Consider the following 25142-nt stretch of genomic DNA (forward strand, 5'->3'; position numbering starts at 1 on the left):
AAAATAACAATGCTGTTACTGTTCGTGCCTGAAATTCAACTCTACTTTGTCCAGTATTTACACAAAGAATTACTTAAATATTTCCATGAAACAGAAGAAAGTAAGCTCATATATTAAAATTACACCACTATGGCTAAAAATCCACAGACATTATTTTTCTAAGAAAAGAAAATATATCACTAACTGCCAGACTTAGACAAGATGAAAACAAAGCAACAAAAACATCTAGAAAAATCCAGATAATTGAAATGTGCATTCTATTCACTGTTTTTAAAGAAATGGCTATATTTGGAAAATTTGAAAAAAGCAATCATAAAATTACCTTCTTTCTCTACAGTGGCTATGAATTTATAGCTTGTAGAATTAAAATTAGTGAAGAAAAATAAAATGCGAACCCAAAATAGATGGACGTGAAATATAGCTGTATCACTATTCATGGTAGTAGGACCTCAATATTTGATCTGTTTCATTTTATATGCTCCCTCACATCACTTTGGTGTAATTTCTTTCTTTCTTTTTTTTCTTTCTGGTGTAATTTCTTTACAATATTTTCTAGAAGGTCTAATTTATTAAATTATACTTCAGAAACTTTTCTCAGTGGAAAGAATAACAGAAAAAGATTCAGGACACCCCTCCAAAAATACCTATTGGTTTAATGGTCGGATTCTAGTCAATAGTTGTTGTTGTGGAGTTTTTATTTTTCTTTTATTAAAAATTGTTTTTAATTGTCTTTTGAATGTTTTTTTGAAAGTTACCAATTTTATGACTTGATTTCAGGCAAGTTACAAGCACTCGAATAAAGAGATAGCCTCAACTATCATTTGCAAAGCACAATCTAGTTAAAAATAATTTCAGACCATATTCTTTAATTGGGGACATAAAATAACAAATGAGATCTTCCAACACAGATAAAAATTCAAAAATAAATTATAACTGTGGGCTAAAACATAATATTAAAGGAAAAGAAAGCCTTTTTGTCAGCACCCAAATAATTCCTCCTCTGTATACAATTACACAAAAGCATTTTCAGCTTTCAGGTTTCGACAAATCCTGTTGTAACAACAACTCCCTCCCTTCCCCGCCTCTCCTTTCTTAATTCTCCCACAGCTCAAAAAATGGGATGGAGAACCTGGTATTTATCTTCTAGCACCATCAGCAATTTCTACCTCCGATTTCCATGGTGCTCTTTATCTGCAAGTTTACTTGTTGGAGCTTTGTCACTAATACTCAGAAGCTGTGAGATGAGCCTCATGTGTGTAGCTTCTCCTCATCATACAGCTAATTTGAAGACAACTGACAGAAGGGAGTTAAGACACTGAAGGCTACTGGCAAAAAGGTATGGAAAATGAGAAGCTTCTATAACGCTCAGAAACATAGAGACCTTTAAGGATTCATTTAGCTTGAATTAGAAGCTGTAAATCTGTTTTTTTACATTTTTGTTATAAATAAATCTTGTCTGCAAAACTGACTTTACGTTTTAATGAAATCCATTCCAGACTTTCTGTTGGCAAATAGTTAAAAAAATTAACATTCATAGTTCTGTTCTGTATGCAGTCAGTATGTTTTAAAACTATAAGAGACTTCTCTATTTGGAACTAAGTTTTTACCTGTGACCCCATTGCTTCTGCTTACTTTCAGAGCATTTCACCACCACCACCACCAGCGAAACAAAGTATGCTTTTATTCTGCATCAGATAGAAATTGAGAGAACAGGCCACAAACTGTATCATACTTGTGGCTGGAAAGGAAAAAAAGACTTCATAACAATATAGCTAAGATGCCAGTATATTTTTACAAAGGAACAGAATAGTGACTTTCATTGTGGAGGACAAATTCTTTCTGCATAAGTTCTCTGTGCAGAAGAAAGCATTTAAAAGCCAATATTCAACAGTAAGCGAGCACTATGCGAACTGAATGCAATGTCATATTGTTTACGCTGATTTTGGCTGTCTGTAATTTATCACTGCCAGTACTTGTTAATTAAGATGAACAAGCTGTCTGCAAGCCTGAATTACACTGAAATTTATAAAATGTATTGGTTAATGGGAAGAAAAAGGTTATAATTGGGAAGCTGAGCATAGACTGATGAACACATAAAGGTTACTCAACCACAGTAAGAAAAAAAGAGAAATGAGATGCTCTTAGAGAATGTTAACAGCAATCTCGACGTTGAGGAAACTCTAAGCTGAAAATGGTCTGGGAAGGCAGTAATTTAGTGAACTGGCTGGAGTCTGAAATGTTAAAACCCAAACCTGAAAACAGCTATTACGAAACTATAAGCACGCTTCATTTTTTTCTAGAATCTTTAACTTCTATTTTGGTCTCAGATATGAAAAGAAATTTGGAAAACAGAAAAGAAATGAACTATATGGTTGCACATAAAGCCTAAGTACTCTGATGTGTATATCAATCTGATACTTAAGAATTTAAAATTTCAGGAAAACCTCCCCTAAAATTGTTGCATTTTAAGACTGTGAACAAAAATAGAACAAGGGAATTTAGACAGCCCAGGGTTTTAACTTCTTAGAGAACCAATGTTTTAACTACGTTAAGTATGTACTTTTAATACAGGCATAGATTAGAATTACTTCAGATATTTTATAGAAGCCAGGCATCAACCTCCTTGCGTGAGTCTATAAGGCTAAGCCATTTGTCCTGTTAATGCCGTCTCAAGTGGGTTCTTTTCTTGGTGGAACAGGGAGTGAATGAAGTTGATAGTTAATGGTGCTTTCTGCCTCCAGATGTAGCATTTTCTCTGCTTCTCGGGGGAGCACACGGAGAGGCTCTCACCAAGGAATACTGGGGTAAAGGTGGGGAGAGGCGGAAGACCAGGGCACTGCTGCTGAGAACCTGTGCGGCAGAGGGTGATCTGACCACCTCAGAGTCCTTCCTTATCTGAAAAAATGATGCACAAATTTATATCTACAGTTTCTTTCAGCTCTAAGATTCTACGAAAATAAATCAGCTCAATGAAGAGAGAAATTTCAAACACCATTATCAATTGTCACATGACATGAAACAAATATACCGTGTCAATTATAATTTGTAGAGTACTTACCATGTGTTAGATATTGTTCAAAGCCCTTAAAATACATTTAACTCTTTGATATGTAAATAATCCTCCCCATTTTTCATAAGAGAATACTAAGGCACAGAGAGGTTCTGGAAAGCTAAGAATTGACCCCAGTGTTCTGGATTCAGAGCCCATACTGCCTTTTGTGAAATATATGTGAATCGTGGTAGAGCCACTCTAATACATCATTTAAAATTAATACAGAAACATAAAAAAGCTGTTATTTCTGTATTTCAGAAACCACTGTATTTCTTTTAAGGCAGGGTATATTACCAGGTGAAAGCACAGCCAAGCCACAAATTCAGTGCTAAATCTTTTGTCTTTTCTTAAAAAAAAAAAGTTACGTTATTTTTTATATCCTTTCATATACAACTAAATGATGTGATTATTTCTGGCATGTACTCTCAAGATTCAATGTCACTACTTCTGAAGCCTTCAGAATAACCGGTTTTACAGCAGACTACACTTCATTTGGGTCAGGGAATGATTCTGGTCCCAACTAGACAGGATCTCACATTCTCACAAGCAAAGGACAGTGGCTTAATTGTTCCAGTTTTGAGTATCTTGTACCTGAAGTGAAACGAGTGTTAACCTAGATAAGGATTTTGCAGAAGGTTATTAACTGGAAATTAGGGATAATCATGCCTATGGCTTTGCCTTCTTTCCACGAATTTCCTTTCCTCCTTAAGTAAGTACTTCACTTGGGTCATGTGTCTGGCTCATGGTGAGTGCTTAATAATTTTTTTAATGAAATCATTTTTTGATGCTTGAAACTTTTCTAATATGTATTTATAAATCATTTTTAAGAAGTGAGCTTAAACACTTTCTAATTAAAATACTCTGTAGGTCATAAGGAAGAAAAGAAAGTGTTAAAAACCTGTAATACTATTAAAATTCTTATTAGATCCTACAGCTGGAATTTGATATGCCAAAATCTCCTAACAAGGCACGCTGTCTACACTACAGACAACTTCAGCATAGTTCGAGTTTTAAAAAGAACAAGTGGACAGCTCTTTCCTTTATGCCATGTATCAAGCACCACCCATCCACAAACAGGAGAATGGCAGCCGGCAGCCTCTGAGAGCCTGGTGGGAGCTTTTCTCCTAGGCTAGAGTGTCCTCATCTACTCTGGGGTCGATTCAAATGTGTTCTCTGCTCCCACTGTTGGTGGAATTGGAAGCCGTTTTGTTTATGCTTTCTTTCAATCCTGATTTTTGTCTTCTTTCCCTAGCCTTTGTTACTTGGTTCTCTGCTGCACAGATATAGCTATAATTTTGATCAAAGGCCATCATAATCAAATACAGGGTCACCGTGGACAAAGATAAAGGTGACGTCATGGCATCAGCAGGGCTCCAGCTCCTTGCTTTTGTCCTGGCCTTATCTGGAGTCTCTGGAGTGCTCACAGCCACTCTGCTGCCTAATTGGAAGGTGAATGTGGATTCGGGCTCCAACATCATAACAGCCATTGTACAGCTGCAAGGGCTTTGGATGGACTGCACATGGTACAGCACCGGTATGTTCAGCTGTACCCTGAAGTTCTCCATTCTGTCCCTCCCCATCTACGTGCAGGCTGCACGGGCCACCATGGTCCTGGCGTGTGTTCTGTCTGCTTTGGGGATCTGCACTTCTACAGTAGGAATGAAATGCACTCGCTTAGGAGGGGACAGAGAAACAAAGAGTCATGCTTCTTTTGCTGGAGGAGTCTGTTTCATGTCTGCAGGGATCTCTGGTTTGATACCAACAGTGTGGTACACAAAGGAGATCATAGCAGACTTTCTCGATCTGACAGTTCCAGAAAGCAACAAACATGAACCTGGAGGAGCCGTCTATATTGGATTCATTTCGGCCATACTGCTGTTTGTCTCTGGCATGATTTTCTGCACTTCCTGTATTGAAAAGAATCCAGAAGCTTGGCTCTATCCACCCAAGCAGCAACATATCCCCGCCACACAACTAGAGGGCAATTCAGCATACAACCTGAAAGATTATGTGTAAATAACTGTGTAATGCGTGTGGAATTTTTAGCTGCCTTCTGTGACTTATGTCTTCTTATTTTAGAAAAAAATATAAATGAGGTCATTTAAGATGCCGACAAATTATTGTGTACAATTACATATCTGTTTTAAGATTATTTTTCCATTACTATTTTCATGTTTATCTAGGGGTTTATAATTGAGAGAAGTTCTGTTATATTAAAGCAATTAATTGGTGGCTTTTTCCCCCCTTTTTAAGATAAACTGTTGATGTATCTTCTGAATTGTTACTGAAATGGATTTTATAAAAGAACTAAATAGCCAAGTATAAAAAACATCTTTCTCTGGTGTTGATCTAGGGTGTCATCTGCTTTTGTGGTCTGTCTGCAACACCACAGAGACTTTCTCCTGTTTTCAAGCCCCACTGTTTGAATCTAAGGGAAAGAAGAAATGTCCACCTTTCTTAGATGTTGCCCAAAATAGCCTCCCCAAGTTCCCACCTACTGTGACCTCTCTGCTTCCTTTTTCATTTTAGAAATATCTGTGTCCAGGTGTGGAAGCCAACAACAGGATATTCAAAGATTAGGTAGGCAGAACAAAGGAAAAAGAAATTGGTAAATGCTACCATAACAAAGCAAAACCAAACCAAATGCAAACTGACACCTCTAGGACTTTAAAACATTAGGTACAAAGTAAGTGAGAATAAACATAGTTTGCTTTAGGATGCTCAAGAAGTGCCGTCTTCTGCTGCTAGCAAGAGGATGCTCCAGATTAAGTTCATTGATCCTACAACAATTCAGATCCCTTCACTTCCCTCTCATTTAACCTCTCACGGATTACTATTAGGATGATAAAAGTTACTTTCAAGTTGTCGTTTTTGTTGTCATGTTTGATTCACGTTAACAAAAACACTGCTGTTCTCAAATGAACTGTTTCAATTAGTTACTAGAATTATTTCAAAGTATTAAAGAATGTTTTTAAAAATATAAATTATGACACACAATTCAAATATCTTAACAAGAAAACAAAACCTGGATTTTCAAATGTGCAAAGGGGACACTGCACACTGTTGTTTCTAATAATTCATGCAATTTAAACTTAGTCATTGCTCACCATGTACTGGCGAAGGGGGTAAAAAGGACTATTTTCTTTGTGTATTAGTAACTCGGGAAGTGGGAAGAATATCTTTTATATGGGTACATATTTTTCATTTGTGCCTAAGGAAGTAGAGACTAAAATATTTTATACCTACTTTACTTATTCTCTTTTGCAACAATGTCATTAGCTACTAGTAGAATAGCTAGGGATGTCTGGGTGGCTCAGGGGTTAAGCATCTGCCTTAGGCTCAGGAGGTGATTCTGGAGTCCTGGAATCAAGTCCTGCATCGGGCTCCCTGTGTGGAGCCTGCTTCTCCCTCTACCTGTATCTCTGCCTCTCTCCCTCTCTTATGTCTCTCACGAATAAATATATAAAATCTTAAAAAAAAAATAGAATAGCTAAAATGAAAAGGTACTATTTCATATGAGAATTAGGAAAAGACTAAACAAATTTAAATAACTGAAGTGTAGATTCCTTTTGGATGATCAAAATATTTTGTAAATAAATGTCATACTAAAAATAACTGATAAAAATAATATTTTTATGCAAATTAATGGGACAGGATTGCTTTGACATCTATATGGCTCTCTCATTTGGCTTAATGTTCCTTGCTTTATATGTAGTTTATGTATCCCACAGTCCTATACTAAAAGTTTAGAGTATATATTCTACAAAAATCTATATGTACTTCAAAAAAATAATTTTTATTTAGTTCTGGAATGTTTTCTTAAATAGACACAGGAATGTTTTGAACTCCAGAAAAGCAGCCATTTCATATAAATAATGGCCTAATTCTATCTAGACTGGACACAGCATTGAGCAAATGGTTTGAGTCCTTCCATCCCTGTAGGATTCCCCCCTGCTGCATGCCTCCACCTGGAATCCTCCTACACTTACCCTCTGCCTGCCCAAGCTATGACTCATCTTTCAGGGTTCATGCGGAGTTTCCTTTGTGAACACAATCCTGACTCCTTGAAGAAGTTTGCTGTTTCCATCTCTTTACTCTCAGAGAATGCTCTATTATAATAAATTATCGGTTTACATGATTGCATTTCCAAGTAGACTACGAGACAAGTGTCTTTTTTTACCTTTGTATTTTCAGTGACTTGCCAAAAGTTTTTATAAGGATATGCCAGTCCTATTTCAGTCCTTTGAATAAGTATACTCACTGGTTTAAAACTCAGGATGGGGCAGCCCAGGTGGCTCAGCGGTTTAGTGCTGCCTTCAGCCCAGGACCTGATCCTGGAGTCCTAGGATCGAGTCCCATGTCGGACTCCCTGCATGGAGCCTGCTTCTCCCTCTGCCTGTGTCTCTGCCTCTCTCTCTCTATCTCTCTCTCTCTGTCTCTCATGAATAAATAAATAAAATCTTTAAAAAAAAATCTCAGGATGACTCTGGGCAGCAGGTACTATTCTTAGTACCTAGGGAAACTGAGGCAGAGACACATACATTCCCTAGCTTGCCCAAGTTCTTCAGCTAGTTAAGTGGAGAGATGGGATTTAACCTGAGGGAACCTGGCTCTCGAGTCAGACCAGGTAGGGACAAGGTTACACAGGGGCACAAGGCTATACAGTACATATTACTGAATCCAAGTCTTGGTTTGCTCATGTGAAAATCGAAAATGAGGATAAAACAGCACCTACTCATAGGCTGTGAGGATTAAATGTGAGAAAATGCACACAGCATGTGGGAGGAGGGTAAGCACACAATGCCCAGTGGTTCCTGGTCTAATCCAGAGGTTTCCAACTGGGGGTAGGTGGAGCCTGCAGAGGACTCATGGCAGCACCTGGAGACATTTCTGGTTGTCATAACTGGGGTAGTGGTACTGAAAGTGGGCAGGGGACAGAAATGATGTTAAATATCCTACAATGCACAGGCCAGCTCAGACAACAAAAAATTTTCTGGTTGAAAACGTCAATAGTGATGAGGTTGAAAAACCCTGGTCTAATTTATCTGAATATATTTAAACATTTTTTTTTTTAAATAAGAAGTTACCAAAACCAACCCAAAGGAAGAAAACACCAGAAAGCCCCAAAATATCATGCTTATTTTACTTTACTTAGGGAGCAGATATGCGTGTATATGTATAAATACACACATAAATATATATATATTTATGTATATATCTGACAGAAAGAATCAGCAAAAAGGTAGACAATGAGCTAAGTCAGGAAAACTGGGTACCCTAAGAGTGGATAGATTTAAGAGAAATGTAAGTGATGTCAGAAAGTGGTAACTAGTGGACTCGTTGTGTGAGTAAACGTGAAGGGAGTGCCCTCAGAAGTCCTCCCAGTGATGCCTGCCCAACATGGACAGGGGAGGAGTTAATCAGTCAGCACATGACATACACATGGGCAGGAGCAGCCTGGGGTATGTAGACAGAACTTCAATTCTGGATTCAATGTTTTCTCATTACATTCCTTTTATTACCATATTTTTAGCTCCATGGCTTCAGCATAAATTAATTTTACTGACTTTTGAGGATTTGTATCCTAGCCTATAATCTCGCAGAATCTGTTGCATATCTCTTCATTATTTCCAATGACTTTTTTATCCACTTAATTGTACTTTATACATATATAAAAGTATCACCTCCTTGGATTTATAGTATTTCTTGTTTTATTCTGGAGTAATTATTAAAACATAACTACATACTACGATAAATTTTAATAGTGAATATCCTGTTTCTATTCAACACTTGATTTTTAAGAAAGACTCTGGTACTTTTCTACTTATAAAATTGGTTTTAGTTTACACATTTATTTTTATTTTAGACTCATCTACTTTCAAAAAGAATTTAGGCTACTTACAATAAAATTGCTAGCATAGTAAGTGCAAAGACAACCATAAAAATGAAAGACTAAAGTTACAAAGAGAAGGAAGAGAGAAAAAATGCAATTAAATAATCCTTGTTGAAGTTACTAAAGGAATTAAATATGAAACTCAAGTCTAGAACTTCCAGGCAGCCAAAGCACAGGCCACACAAAGAATCTGACAGCTCTGTCTATGGGCAGACACCCAAGAGGCTGCTGTAGTGCCTTGCCCAAACTCTCACTGGGCTGTGCATCCATCCCCTAGTTGCTGTGAGTGCAAGGTGCTAATGGCTCACAGATCTGGAGTTGCCTCCCTTGGTAGGTTAGGGCACCGCTGCTCCTAGGAGGTGGCCATGAGCCAAGGGCTGCTCCCCTGACTGACTCTGTGGGATAATTTGTGCCCCAGAGCTCCCCTTCTCCCCGCCACCCTTTGATCTGGTGGGACCAGGCTGAAGCTAGTCTCTAGGCAGAACAATATCCCTGCTTAGCTTTTCCCCCCTTCCTTTAATCTGTTTCCCATACTACTTTTTTTTTTTTTTTAAGATTTATTTGACAGAGAGAGAGAACATGTGTGCACAAGCAGGGGAGTGGCAGGGAGAGGGGAGGGAGAAGCAGGCTCCCTGCTGAACAGGGAGTCTAATCCAGGGCTGGATCCCAGGATCCTGAAATCATGACCTGAGCCGAAGGCAGACACTTAACTGGCTGAGCTACCTAGGCACTCCCTCCTCACCCCAACTACTCTTCTGAGAGTAGTTTCCTAAAAATTCATACCTCAATCTCTGATTCCACAAAACCAGACCTAACACAGAAGAGTATTAGCTAAGCAGAAGAACTTAAGTCTTCTGACCTTATGGCCAAAGGATTCTCAAATAAAAGATAACATACAACAAAAATATGAACCTTAATATCAGATTTTGAAAAACACAAAGGCATGAAAAATAGTTTTCTTATGTGGATCCACCCATTTTACTAAGATCAAGATTATTTCACATAGAAGTCAAGGCCTTAGAGCACCTAGGTGGATCAATGGTTGAGCATCTGTCTTCAGTACAGGTCGTGATCCCAGGGTTCTGGGATTGAATCCCATATCAGACTCCCCACAGGAAGACTGCTTCTCCCTCTGCCTATATCTCTGTGTCTCTGTGCCTCTCATGAATAAATCAATAAAATCTTAAAAAGAAAAATTTAAAAAAAGAAGTCAAGGCCTCGATAGCTGTCAGCAAGGATAGTTAAAAGCTTCTGAAATGTGATCCTCAAAGGTCAGGCATGGATGCCTCAAGTCCTGACCTTTTCTTTATAATGTCATGGGTGTGTCATCAATTCATCTAAAATTGTACTGACGATATGCTTTAAATCTGTACCATGTTTATGGATGACTTGTTGCATATGCAGTACTCTTTAATACATAAAATTAGATATAAACTATATAAAGGTCTTAAAAAATAAAATCTATAAGCTATTTCAGAATATACCAACTTAGTCCATAAAATATTTGCTTATAATCATAACTACCACATTCCACTGACCGCCTCCAAATGCGAGATACTCACATTACTTCACACAGATTATCTCTATTTCTCAAAACAATCCTTCAAGGATGACATTATTGTATCAACTTGGGATAGGTTCTGTCTATTAACCTGACCAAGTTCTTATTAACTAAGAACATTCGAATTCCAGTAGATCTAGCTTCCTTTGAAATACTTCTAGTTTTTCTACTAAAGTATGCTGCTTCTATTATGCTAATCAAAAGAGCCAGTTGAAATTCTCATTTTAAAGTGACTTCCCTACTACGTCTGAGTATAGTGGTTAGACCTAAAGCCTATCCATTCTGTTGGAAGTATGTTAAATATTTATTTTATTTGAGAGAGAGAGAGAGAGACAAAGAGTGTGAGGTGGGGAGTGGCAGACGGAGAGAGAGTTTCAGAGCCCAATGTGGGGCTCAATCTCACAACCCTGAGATAATGACCCTGAGAGCATGACCTGAGCCCAAACCAAGTTGGATGCTTAACCAGCTGAGCTACCCAGACACCCCTGTTGGAAGTGTGTTAGGTCATGAGCCCCATGACCATAATTTTTAAAGAAAAAAAATGACACAGAATTTTGACGTTTTAGCTAATAGCTTAGTAGTTCTCAAACATGACTAATGTGAAGATCACCTTAAAAAATCACTGCAGAATCCCAGAAATATGTGGATTCTCAGGGGTCTAAACATGTCAGCTTGAAACAAGTTTTATTTGCTCATGGAAGGATTTTTTAGTCATGAATATGCACTGCAAAAGAAATATTTTGTCTTGTCATTGGCAAAATCATTTTATTAACTCAAAAGTGAAAAGGAAATACACAATTTTAAAATTCTAACTTAAATTCTATATACCAAAAACTCTAGGAGATTAAGACACATAGAGTAAGCCAATTAGTCTAATTTTATGACTCTAAGAGGTTGCATTTTCCATAGATAGAAAATAATTTGGGGTTCAAATTTTGGGGACAGTACTAGAGAAGTTAATGAGAGAAACAAGTTAAGTAAGAATTTAGGTCAAGTAGCCAAAACAGGATTGTTACAGTTTCCTGGAAGCAAAAGTTCTGTTATTAAAGCTTGATTGTAAGTTAGTCTAAAGACCAATAAACAGTGGATTACAGATTCTCATAGGAAAAAAATCCAAGATGGTTATAAATAAGTTCTTCTTGAAATACCACAAAAGTTCTCATATCTAATTCTCAGGGTTGGTTGAAAATACTGAATTTTAGTAAATTTCTTTATCGATAGAGAATTAACCTCCCTCTCTCAATTCCCCAACGAACCTGCCTGTACTTCTATTTTAGCATTTAGCATATTCTACTTGTGTTGTAGTCAGCTGTGTTTATAACTTTCTCTTCTTGTGTATAGAAGGGTTTAGCCAAAGGGACAGCCGTATATTGTTATTTTATATTCTCTATAAAATTCTTCCCCTTTCTTACTTAAGAAAATAAAAATTTAAAAAATTTGCTCAATACAACTATCAGTCAAATATTTTCTGGCTTTCCTCAGAGTATTCCTGCTCTGCTCTAAAATGGTAAAACTACTTCAGAGCAGCAGAGAATTCTTTTATGTATTTTTATTTATTTTTAAAAATATTTTATTTATTTATTCATGAGAGCCACAGAGAGAGAGGAAGAGACACAGGCAGAGGAAGAAGCAGGCTTCCTGCAAGGAGCCCAGTGTGGGACTCGATCCTGGATCCTATGCCCTGAGCTGAAGGCAGACACTCAACCGCTGAGCCACTCAGGTGTCCCGAGTATTCTTTTAGAACCAATATTTAATCATTTGATTTACTGTTTTGCTTTATCATAATTCATTCTTTCTCCTCCTTGATAACTGCTTTACTAGATTACAAATAAACTCCCTGCGTGTAATATTTATAATATGATGAAAAGCATATAAACAAAATTGCTGTGAATGTTTAATTTGCCAAAAAGCAAACATCCCTCAGTAAAGTGAACCAAAAATACAGCTAGTTTTTTTTCCAAATATTTTCATGGGGCCTTAATCCTAAAGGAAGAAACATTTAATCAACTAACTACATGTGTATCTTCCCCAAGATCAAAGATAAGGTTGGTAACAACCTCTAAACACAATCAAATGCCCTCAACTATAATGAAATCAATGAGAAACAGTCCATTAAAAATATTCTAAAATCTTCTTTAAGAAGTCTTTGGTAAAATATAAACAGCTTAAAGACTCTGGGTTATGGTAATAACCCTAACTATAAATGCCTAAAAGTAAAGATCTTGGTTTCCGATATATTTGGATCTGACACTATTCAAAATGCTATACACACACACACATGTGCGTTATAAGAAGAAAGAAAACTATATGGTTGACTGATTTTCTTCATTACAATGGCCACCTGTTCTAGGACAGAAAATACCTGAAAGCACAAATATGTTAAATCTGATGATGACCTAAAAGACATCTCCAGTCACCGAATTCTGTCTAGGATCTAATAGGATCTATTATTTTGGAAGAAGTCATTTATAATGCCTGAGACCTTGAAATGCTAAAGGTAGGTGGTACTGAGAATGAGTTCTCTGAGCCAGACTTAGAAAAAGTTGAAAACACTCTGTTCTGTAAGTGGAAGATGAACTGAATTCCTTCAGTCACCCAAAAGCTCAGCTAGATGTGGTGGACAACATGGCAGAGGTAATGGAAGGTGGTAGCAGATGGGGACTTCCCAGACCGTGCTTTAAGATGTACATATAGGTCTAACTTTATTGTTTGGGGCCCCATTCTAAATATATAATCTATATCTAAATCTAAATAATACAGTTTTTTTTTACATACTATCTACTTTCCTTAATATATCTCAAATGACATAAGGGAAACTTTACAAGAGTTTCAGCAAGCAAGGAGAAATCTGTTCCTCATCAGTTATAAACTCCCTGAAGGCAGACTCCATGTCTGACTGGGATGACCCCCAATTTCCCCACCTTACCCCACCCGCCACCCCGCCTTGCTCTGCCTAGCCTGGGCCTTTACATGCTGTAGCTGCTCAATACACATTTGATAAAAAAGATGGACTTTTATAATACATGTCCTGTAGTGACTCATCCAGTAGTAGTAGTTTTACTAAAATAGACACCACTTTTATTTTGGGCAGAGAAACTTTGTAATTAACATGCTTCTGTAATTAGCACATAATATTAACAACCTAGTTTAATATCCAACTATTTTCCACAGATGATTAATCACAAGTAACACTGCCAAAATAGAGTCTTTCAAAAAAGTGGAAAAAGGAGGACAGGAAGAAGACAGTAGAGGAGGAAGATCCTGAGCTCACCTCATTCCATGGACACAGGAAGATAATAGCTACATCAGTGCAACTAACTCTAGAAATGACCAGAAAACCAGCAGAACAGAGCTTCCAGTGAATCACAGACAGGATGCAACACTGGAAAGGGAGGGAGGATCAGAGATACAGCTGGGAACCAAATCCCGAGGGAGAGTAACCACAACGAGAGGGACAACACAATCACAGAGAAGCCAGAGGATCAGACCAGACACCAGGCACCCCAGGCACTGGGAAGCCAAGTACCCATTATATCTGGCTTTGAAAACTAGTGAGGCTTAATTTAGGGTACTTTAAAGATCAGTGGGAAAAAATAAAAAATAAAAAAAATAAAAATCAGTGGGATTAACTTCAGGAAAGTAAGAGGGCATAAGAAACGAAGTACCCACCCTTAAAAAGCCAGCGTAATAAATAACTCCACCCAAAACACAGCACAAAACCAGCAATTTGAAAAGTGCCTATGGTACACATGAAGGAGACTTACTTACTAATCTCAAAATGTTCATGAGTGGGACAAGGATCATCAGAAGACTCTCTGAGAACAAAAGTGCTGGCAGACAACACTTCTCTTTCTCTCTCTCAGCCTAGATAGCTGGCCATTTGTGGAAAACAGCATTGATACTGTTCACCTGTCTAGCTAGCACTGCATGCTCCTCCCCCCATGTTCATCTGGCAGACTGGCCCCATCTAACCTGGCTGCCCTGGCAGTGATCCCTCCCAAGTGACTCTTGCCCTATGACACACAGCAAACAGCCCTAGCAGGTAGTGGGACCACTCCACACTGACTTCTGCCCTGGCAGAGGGAGATAACCCCACACAGCATTATGTCCAGTTCTAGTAGTTGAGACTTTTAGCTGGCTACATAGGGACAAAGTCCTACCATTCAGCATGCCCACAGCTGTGGCAGAGGCTGACTGCAAATGCCTAGTATGACTGCTGATCTTGCCCACCTACAAGCCCATGTAGTCTTCAGAGAGACCCCTTGACAATGCAAGGACTGAACCCCATCCAGTGCACCCACAGCATGCAAAGTGGATCACCACAGCTGACTGGGCTGAAGACAGACATGGCTCAGCCACAACAGCATGGCATATGCAGTCCATACAGGAAACCTCCCTGGAGCACCTGCTCTGGTGACCAAGAGGCACCATATGACTTCTACACAAGGCCATTATTCTTAAGACCATGAGATTTGACTGACCTCCCTAATCCACAGAAACAAAGAGAAAGCTAGACAAAAATGAAGAGACAGGAATATGTCTCAGATGAAAGAATGGACAAAAATCACAGCAGAAGAGCTAAACAAAATGAAGATAAGTAGAATGCCTGATAAAAAATAAAAGGAATGGTCATAAAGATATTGGACTTGAGAAAAGAATGGATGAACCCAGTCAGAACTGCAGCAAAGAAAGATAAAATATAAAGCAGAACCAGTCGGAGATGGAGAACTCAATAACTGAAAATAAAAAGACACAATAGAGGGAATCAACAGCAGATTTCAGAGAGAATTATAGACTGGTGATCTGGAAGACAGAGTAATGGAAAGCACTACACTGAACAGCAAAAAGAAAGGATAAAAAATGAGAATAGGTATTACATCAAGTGTAATAATATTTGCATTATATGGATCCTATGGAGAAAATATAAAAAGGAAGAAAATTTGTGAAAAAATAATAGCTGAAACCTTACTTAATCTAGGAAGAGAGACATCTAAATCCAGAAAGCACAGAAAGCTCCTAATAAGATTAACCCAAGGAGATCCACACCAAGGCATATAATAATTAAAGTGTAAAAAAGTAATAATAAAAAGAGAATGTTAAAAGCACAAAAAAGAAACAGTTACATACAAGGGAAACCCCAATAGCCTATCAGCTGATTTTTCAGCAAAAACTTTGCAGGCCAGAGGGAGTAGCAAGATATATTCAAAGTGCTGAAAATGGAAGAACAATTGCAATCAGGACTACTCTACCCAGAAGGGTTACTATTCAGAACTGAAGGTGAGATAAAGAGTTTCCTAGACAAACAAATGCTAAAGAAGATCATTACCACCGAAACAGACTTACAAGAGTGTTAAAGTGACTTGAGTGGAAAGAAAAGGTCATAACTAGAAGAAAATTATGAAAGGAAAAAAATTCCCAGATAAAAGCAAACTTCTAATAAATCCAGTAGATTAAATCACTTCTTAATAAAGCCAGTATGGAGGTTAAAACATAAAAGTAGTTAAAAAAAAGACCCACAAAAGTAGTAAAATCAATTATATCTACAAAATTCAGCCAAGGATTTCACTTTTTACAACATAAAAAGATGCAAAATATTATATCATATACATAAAATACAGAGGGGGGAGTAAAAATTTAGTACTTATAGAATGTTTTCAAACTTAAGCAACCATCAACTTAATACAGACTGCTATACACAAGATATATACGTCTATTGGTAACCACAAACCAAAAGCCTATAATAGACACAAGAAAAATAAAGCAAAGAAATTCAAGCATAACAATGAAGAAAGCCATCAAATCACAAGAGAAGAGGGCAATAGAGAATAGAGAACTATGGAAAAAAAGCACTAGAAAACAATGAACAAAATGGCAATAAGTACATACCTGTCAATAATTACTTTAAATGTATATGGACTAAATCCTCTAATCAAGACATAGGGGGATTGAATGGATTAAAAAAAAATCCAACTATATGTTGCCTAAAAGAGACTCACTTCAGATCTAAAGACATATACAGACTACATGTAAAGGGCTATAAAAACATACACCATTCAAATGGAAGTGAAAGATAAATGTCAGGGTAGGGTAGCAATACTTCTATCAGACAAAAAAGACTTTGTAAAACAAAGACTCTAACAAAAGACAAAGAGGAGCACTACATAATGATAAATGGAAAAATCCAACAAAAGGATTTAGTGATTATAAATAGCCATGTACCCAACATAGGAGCACCCAAATGCATAAAGCAATTATTAACAGACAAAAAGGGAGAAATTGACTATAATACTATAATAGCAAGGGACCTTACCACCTGACTTACATAAATGGATAGATCATCCAGAAAGAAAACCAACAAGGAAATTGTGCCTCTGAGTAACACACAGATCAGAGAGCCTTACAGATAGATATATTCCATCCACAAACATTTCATCCCAAAATAGCAAAATACACATTATTTTCAAGTACACATGAAACATTCTTCAAGACAGATCATATGTTGGGCCACAAAAAAATCTCAATAAATTTAAGACAAATCATAGTGAACATCTTTTCTAACCACAATAGTATAAAACTAGAAGTCAATTATAGTAAAATGTGTGGAAAGAACACAAATATATGGAGGCTAAACAACAGGCTATTCAACAATGAATGAGTTAACCAAGAAATCAAAGAGAAAAAAAATACATGAAACAAATGAGAATGAAAACACATTAGTTCAAAATCTTTGGGATGCAGCAAAAGCAGTACTAAGAGTGGATTATAGCAACATAGGCCTACTTCAAGAAACAAGTAAAATCTCAAAAAACCAAACAAACCATACAACCTAAAACAGAAAAAGCAGAACAAAGCCCAAAGCTCACAGAAGGAAGGAAACCGTAAAACTCAGAGCAGAAATGAACAGAGGTTAAAAAAGAAAAATCAACAAAAACAAAAGCTGATTCTTTGAAAAGATAAAATTGATAAACCAGATTCAAGAAAAAAAGGACTCAAAATCAGAAGTGGTGGGAAAAAATAATACCACAGAAATATAAAAGATTACAAGAGAATACTGCAAAAAATTATATGCCAATAAACTGGACAACTTAGAAACGGATGAATTCCTAGAAAACATAATCTTCCAAAACTGAGTCAGGAAGAAATACAAAAATTCGGACAGACTATTAGTAACACAATCAAATCAGTAATCAAAAAACTCAACAACAGAAGTCGAGGACAAGATGGCTTTACAAGTAAATTCCACCAAACATTTCAAGGACAGTTCATACTTTCTAAACCATTCCAAAACATAGAAGAGGAATGAAAATTTCCAAATTCATTCTACAAGGCCAACATTACCCTGATACAAAAACCAATCAAAGAAGATTGGTTTACAAAAAAAGAAAACTACAGGCTATATCTCTGATGAACAAAGATGCAAAAATCCTCACAAAATATAAACAAACCAAACTCAACAATACATTTAGAAACCATTCACCACAATCAAGTAGGATTTATTCCAGAAATGGCAAGGGTAGTTCAATATTTGCAAGTTAGTGTGATACATCACATTAATAGGAGAAAGGATAACCATATGATCATTTCAATATTTGCAGGAAAAGCAATGAACAAAATATATGCATTCATGATAAAAACTCTCAACAAAGTGGTTTTAAAGGGAACATACCTCAACATAATAAAGACTGTATATGAAAAACTTACAGTTAACATCATTCTTGATGGTGAAAAACTGAGAGCTTTTCCTCTAAGATCAGAAACAACACAAGGATGCCCACCCTTACCACTTTTATTCAACATAGTACTAGAAGTCCTAGGTACAGCAATCAGACAAGAAATAAAAGACATCCAAATTGGGGATGCCTGGGTGGCTCAGCAGTTTAGTACCTGCCTTTGGCCCAGGGCGTGATCCTGGAGTCCCAGGATCGAGTTCCGCGTCAGGCTCCCTGCATGGAGCCTGCTTCTCCCTTTGCCTGTGTCTCTGCCTCTCTCTCTCTCTCTCTGTGTGTCTCTCACGAATAAATAAATAAAATCTTAAAAAAAAAAAAAGACATCCAAATTGATGTGAAAAAGTAAAACTGTCTCTATTTGCAGATGACATGTTATTATATATGGAAAAACCTAAAGGCTCCACCAAAAGACTATTAGAACTGATAAATAATTCAGTAAAGTAGCAGGATACCAAATTAATATACAGAAATCTATTGTATTGCTTTACACTAATACCAAAGTAGCAGAAAAAAAATTAAGAAACCAATCCCATTTATAATTGTACCAGAGAGTATAAAATATCTAGGAATAAATTTAACAAGGAAGTGACCACCTGTATTCTGAAAACTATAAAAGACTGATGAAAGAAATTGAAGATGACACAAATAGAAAGATTCTATGTTCATCGATGGGAAGAACCAACACTGTTAAAAGTCCCATACTACCCAAAGTAATCTACAGATTCAATGCAATCCCTATTAAAATACCAACAGCAAGTTTCATAGAACTAGACTAAATAATAGTAAAACCTATATGGAACCACAAAAGCCCCCAAATAGCCAACACAATCTTGAGAAAGAAGAACAAAGCTGGAGGTATCACAATCCCAGATTTCAAGACATACTACCAAAACTACAACAATCAAAACAGTAAGGTACTGGCATAAAAAAAGAAACGTAGATCAACAGAACAGAGAACCCAGAAATAAATCCACAAATATACACTCAAATCTTTGACAAAGGAGGCAAGAATATACAATGGGGAATAGACTGTCTCTTCAACAAATGGTACTGGAAAAACCAGACAGCTACGTGCAAAAGAATTAAACTCAACAACTTTATTTCACCATACACAAAAATAAACTTAAAATGGATTAAAGACCTAAATGTGAGACCAAAATCATAAAACCCCTAGAAGGTAACATAGGCAGTAATATCTTTAACATTGCCATAGCAACATTTTTCTAGATATGTCTCCAGAGGCAAAGGGAAACAAAAGCAAAAATAAACTATTGGGACTATACCAAAATTAAAAGCTTTTACACAACAAAGGAAACCATCAACAAAACAAAAAGGCAACCTACTGAATTGGGGGAAGGTATTTGTAAATAATATATCTGATAAGGGATTAATATCTAAGTTATATAAAGAACTTACACAACTCAACACCAAAGGAACAATTCAAATAAAAAATCAGCAGAAGTTTTTCAGAGAAAACATACAGATGGCCAAGAGACACATGAAAAGATGCTCAAGATTCCTATTCATCAAGAAAATGCAAATCAAAACCACAATAAGATATTATCTGTCAGAACGGCTAGAACCAAAAAGACACGAAACAACAAATGGTGAGGATGTGGAGAATAAGGAACCCTTATCACTGCTGGTAGAAATGTAAACTGATGCAACCACTGTGGAAAACAGCTTGGACATTTATCAAAAAATTAAAAATAGGAATACCATACAATCTAGTAATCCCAATACTGGGTATTTACCCAAAAACACAAAAACACTAATTTGAAAAGATATATGCACCCCTGTTTAGAGCAGCGTGATTTGCAACAGCCAAGATATGGAAGCAGTTGAAGTGTCCATGGATAGATAAATGAATAAAGAAGATGTGGTATGTATGCATGTATGTATGTATAACACACACAGAGGAATATTACTCAGCCATAAAAAAGAATTAGATCTTGCCTTCTGTGATAACATGGAGGGACCCGGAGTGCATATGTTAAGTGAAATATGTCAAACAGAGAAAGACAAATACCAAGATTTCAATTATATATGGATCAAAAACATAAATGAACAAGCAAGACACAAACAAACAAACCTAAAGTCAGACTTAACTACAGAGGACAAAGGTTGCCAGGGGGAAAGTGGGAGGGAAGATGGGTAAAATAAATAAGATTAAGAGGTACAAATTCCTAATTATAAAAAAAGTCATGAAGATGAGAAGTACAGCATAGGGACTATACTCAATAATACCATAATAACATTGTATGATGACAGATGGTGACTTTACTTATTGTGTGAGCACTGAGTAATGTATAAAAACTGCTGAATCAATATGTTGCATACCTGAAACATAACACTGGATGTTAAACTGTACTTCAATTAAAAAAAAAAGATGGAAAAAATCACAATAAAAAATACTTGATGTAACCTGATTGCAGAAATCACAAAATAAATACTGATTTCTTTTTTTGAGGATTAGGTGACTATATAATTTATCTTACATACTGGAAAACCTTTAAGAGTACAAGGTGACAATAATACCACCACTACTATGGTAACATGGATAAATCTAGACATTTGGTCACTATGAAGGGGAGAAAAATTAGGATAAGAACAATTCACACAGTGTGGTTTTTCTTATTCTGGAGAAAAAGAAAAGGTACAGCTTGTATACAAATGACAACCAAATTCTAGAGATAATTTCCTACAACACATCCTCAGATGAACAAAGATATACAAATAAACAGAAACTTACCTCTGGTTTAGGGACAAAAGCCTGACCAGGAATTGTCATGATGTGCTGAACATTGCAGAGGTACTGGGCCATAACAGAAAGGCGACTACGCTGTTTGCTTCCTGTATTGGCTGTCAGTCTCTACAGAAGGACAAAAAGGAATTTTAGCAAACAATCCAGTCTGATAAGATGGAATGCAGTCAACATCCTATTATCTATGGATACTAGGTGGAGTTTTGAGACAAATTTTAAAATCATAGGCTATCTGACACATGATACATAGACAACACCGGGAACATTTTCCTCCATATCAGTTGAGGTCACCTAAGAAGTGTGAATGCATGCATAGCATCAGAAAAGGTGGAAAATATAAAGGCCATCAACAGGAATGAGTAAGTAAATGGTGTTACCAACACAGATCCCAAAATACAAAATAATGAAGTGACAGAAAATATGTAGAGCATGATTCCACTTATATAAATACTTTGGGGGATCCCTGGGTGGCTCAGTGGTTTAGCGCCTGCCTTCGGCCCAGGGCATGATCGTGGAGACCGGGGATCGAGTCCCACGTCAGGCTCCTTGCATGGAGCCTGCTTCTCCCTCTGCCCGTGTCTCTGCCTCTCTCTCTCTCTCTCTCTCTCTCTCTGTCTCTCTCTGTCTCTCATGAATAAATAAAATCTTTAAAAAATAAAAAATAAATAAAAACTTCAGAGCATTACTTTTTATGGCTTCCTCTGCGTGTGTGTGTTTGTGTGTGTGTATATCTACATATGCATGGGAATGAATATCAATTTTAAGAGAGTAAACTCATAGGAGAGAAAGAAAGGGGACAGAAGGAGGTTCCCTGCATACCTACATTTTAGGTCTTAAAAAAAGACATGAAAAATATGGCAATATGTTAAGACTGGACAAAGTTGAGTGGTGGATTAAAATAAATTAGGTGCACTGATTTTTAAAAAATGTATCCTGCTTCTTTGTGTTCTTAGAGTTCACTGGATATTCTAAACCTCTTCTAAATGATACATGGTCAACATTGCAAACACCAATGGTTACTGGATTAATCCTGGAGTTGGGTATGCTGCCAGTGTGCCTTCCCACTAAACAAAGATGTGATGCTTTTTGAGTTGTGTTTACTGCATTACGTTTTTTCTTTCCTGCTTCACTGTCATGTGAAAATCTCTAAAATTCCCCATTATTTGCTACTTTTAACCTGCTGTGGGCATGAAAACCACATAATTTGGCTTGTAAGAGCTTTGCCTTAAGATGAAAAAAATAGGTTTTAAACTGAGATGCTCAGAAAATTTCCTATGGGCAAAGTTGTAGACTGTGTAGCATCTATTTTGTTACTCAGAAGCCATCCCTTCACTTCATCTTTTCAAATTACCTGGCTCTTGACTATATTTAGACATTTGAAGTTACTGGGAGGCTGAATTCAAGAGAAGTGATGAGTTGCTTTAGTATAAATGACAAAGTAAGTTCTTCCTTACTGAACTGTAAAACCAAGAAATGTATATATTCTCAAGAAAATGTCAAAGACAAACACTAGAAGCACATTTTTAATGAATAAACTTATGGATCAAATGGTAAAAAATATTTCTAGCTCCTTATAAATTTCTCTTGGAGCTTAACTGTACCATTGGCATAAAAGTAAAAAATTCAAAGTGTATTGTATAACGGCACACTTCAAAGCAGTTGTGCAAAATTAAAATCCAGCATGAACATAATCACAAAATTAAAATATAAACCAAAAGAATGGGGGATCCCTGGGTGACTCAGCAGTTTAGCGCCTGCCTTCGGCCCAGGGTGTGATCCTGGAGTCCTGGGATTGAGTTTTGCATTAGGCTCCCTGCATAGAGCCTTCTTCTCCCTCTGCCTGTGTCCCTGCCTCTCTCTTTCTCTGTGTCTCTCATGAATAAATAAATACAATCTTTTTTAAAAAATAAAATAAAATAATAAAGTAAACCAAAAGAATGTCTCCCCTTGAAAATCATTATCTTATGCTAAATTCTCTTTCAATATTTTACATTTCAAAGGTGTTTTCACTGATGAATTCAACAAAATTTTAAAAATCACTGGAAATAACTGGAAAGCAAACTAGTGAGCCATGGAGGGTAAATACTTTACACATAAAGACATGTTTAAGTCTATTTCACTTAGAACAGTAGGCATCCACTCCTGCCCAGGGAAGCCTGACCCATCAACCTGATCCATCCAAACTTTGCAGCACATACACTTAGGTTGAGGAAATGTAACATGTGAATCATGTATCTGAATTTAGAAGAAAGCAGCACACAAACCTGTCCCAAATTTGTTATGGAAAAATTCAAGCCACAGAACAGAGGCTCCGTAAAAGCCTTCATTTAAAACTAGCACAGAAGTTAAAATGGTTCATCAATCATTCAAATATAAGTTAATATTTGTGTGATAGATATGCTATCCATAAAGCCATGAAAATTCAAACTCCATTACAAGATAGAAGATTTTAACAAACAACAAAAGGCCAGGACACCAAACCAGTTAATTTTTCAGTAAAAGGCAACCTCTAACCCTTGAAATTTTAAAAGCATTCTAAGTAGAAGAAAAAAAAGGGGGTCAAAGACTTCACAAGGACAGTATGATTTTCCTCCTTATTTATCTAAAATAATTTTAAGTAAAAATATTAAGCTTATTCCTAAGAAGCTACACAGCCAAATATCAGGGACAATGAAAACTATGTAATTATTGGCGAGGTGACTCCCTCTCTGTTAGGGATGTGACCATTAAATAGCCAGGGTCCCCTGAAGATGGGAGGACATAAACAGGCTAATCCTAGACCCAAAGAAAAGACCATAGGTCCAGTCACACGGAGAACTTGGTCATGACTTCACCGGAAAACATACGACCTGCTTTCAAGTTCAGCCTTCCTTGTAACTAGCTCCATGACCTTCTGGAAGACATTAAACTACTCTGAGCCTCAGTTTCATCATCTATAAAATGAGGTTAGAGGAGATTTGTTAAGGTCTCACTTACTGCTACACAGTCTGATTCTACTTTATGAGCTGTAACTTTATACTGTCTATATGTTCTTTAATGTGTGTGAGCTGAATTCTTCTATTTAGACCCTGCAGACCTAAAGAGAAGAGGATCATGCTCATTTACTTCTGTTCTATAATTCACAAAGCCAAATAAAATGAGTGGTAAAAAGTGCTATCTGTGAAATATAAAATTACAAATATGAGTGTCAAGAGCAAATAGGGTATATAAGAAAGTGCTGCTATTTTCACTTGCAAAATGTGAAAACTGGTTAGAGGACGAGTGTTAACCATCCTTCTAAAGCACTCCAGAAATTATGAAAACTGGTCAGAGGACAAGTGTTAACCATGCTTCTAAAGCATTCCAGAAATTATAGACCCAATATAAACTCTTCTCAATATTCATACTAAAATTTAACTAAAATCAACACTTTTTATGGTTAAAGAAAAATAATTGCATATGGTGGAGCTGAAGCAACACTATTATTAATAACCACAACTGACATTCTGAGTCACTAAAAATATTACTCCATCTCTTAAGCCTCTGTTCCACTGCATTTTTCCCCAAAAGAATTCAAGTACATGGTGTTTTGCATCTCAATTGTGTTACTCGAGAACAGAAATACCATAATAATCATGTTATCTGAGAAAATAAAAGTACAAGGACAAATCAAAAGGCTGAGAAAACAACAAAGAAAACTATTAAAATGGGCTCAACTCAAACATACAGAAGAGAGTTAACAGATTCATGAGCAGTAAAAGACACTGACCTTTGGAAAGTGGTAATGCCTTAGGGTTCCTAACAAACACAAAAGAGTCCTACATTTTTGACAGAAAATTCTAAGACTGCTAAGAAAAAGATTTTATGGATAATACTCTAAAAGTTTCCTATCCTTGGCATTACAGACATTTTGGGCTAGTAAATGTGGGGTAATTTTCTATTGTGGGGGCCTATCTTGCATACTGAAGGATGTTTACCAGCATCCCTAACTTCTATCCACTTAACACCAAGAGCATCTCCTAGTTGTGACAACCGAAAATATCTTCAGACAGGCAGAAGGTGAGAATATGGCCAAACAGGAGGATCCTGAGCTCACTTCCTCTCGTGCACACACAACAGCTACAGCTCCATTTAAAGCAACTCTCCCTAAGAATGACCTGAAGACT

The 25142-nt window shown here is 36.7% G+C and overlaps 2 protein-coding genes across 7 annotated transcripts in view; one reads left to right on the forward strand and one right to left on the reverse strand.

The window, feature by feature from the left end:
* On the forward strand, positions 1–7208 carry CLDN20 (claudin 20). Its single transcript, XM_055309765.1, has 2 exons — positions 1–1336; positions 4305–7208. Exon 2 carries the CDS (start codon positions 4409–4411, stop codon positions 5066–5068), a length of 660 nt encoding a protein of 219 aa, XP_055165740.1. The 5' UTR covers positions 1–1336; positions 4305–4408; the 3' UTR covers positions 5069–7208.
* The window catches only part of TFB1M (transcription factor B1, mitochondrial), an 85684-nt gene that overhangs the window by 27460 nt on the left and 33082 nt on the right, over positions 1–25142 (reverse strand). For 4 of the 6 annotated variants that reach the window (XR_008662481.1, XR_008662482.1, XM_055309764.1 and 1 more), the window contains exon 5: positions 20986–21105. Coding sequence is in view for 3 of the 6 variants with exons in the window: in XM_055309764.1 (XP_055165739.1) it covers positions 20986–21105 (120 nt within the window). In the remaining 3 variants the exon portion in view is untranslated. Of the gene's footprint in view, positions 1–1354; positions 2896–20985; positions 21106–25142 lie in introns of those variants that run through there. The other 2 variants (XR_008662480.1, XM_055309763.1) reach the window with 2 other exon arrangements.

Source organism: Nyctereutes procyonoides, unplaced genomic scaffold (assembly GCF_905146905.1).
Source record: "Nyctereutes procyonoides isolate TBG_1078 unplaced genomic scaffold, NYPRO_anot_genome, whole genome shotgun sequence".
Lineage (NCBI taxonomy): Eukaryota > Metazoa > Chordata > Mammalia > Carnivora > Canidae > Nyctereutes > Nyctereutes procyonoides.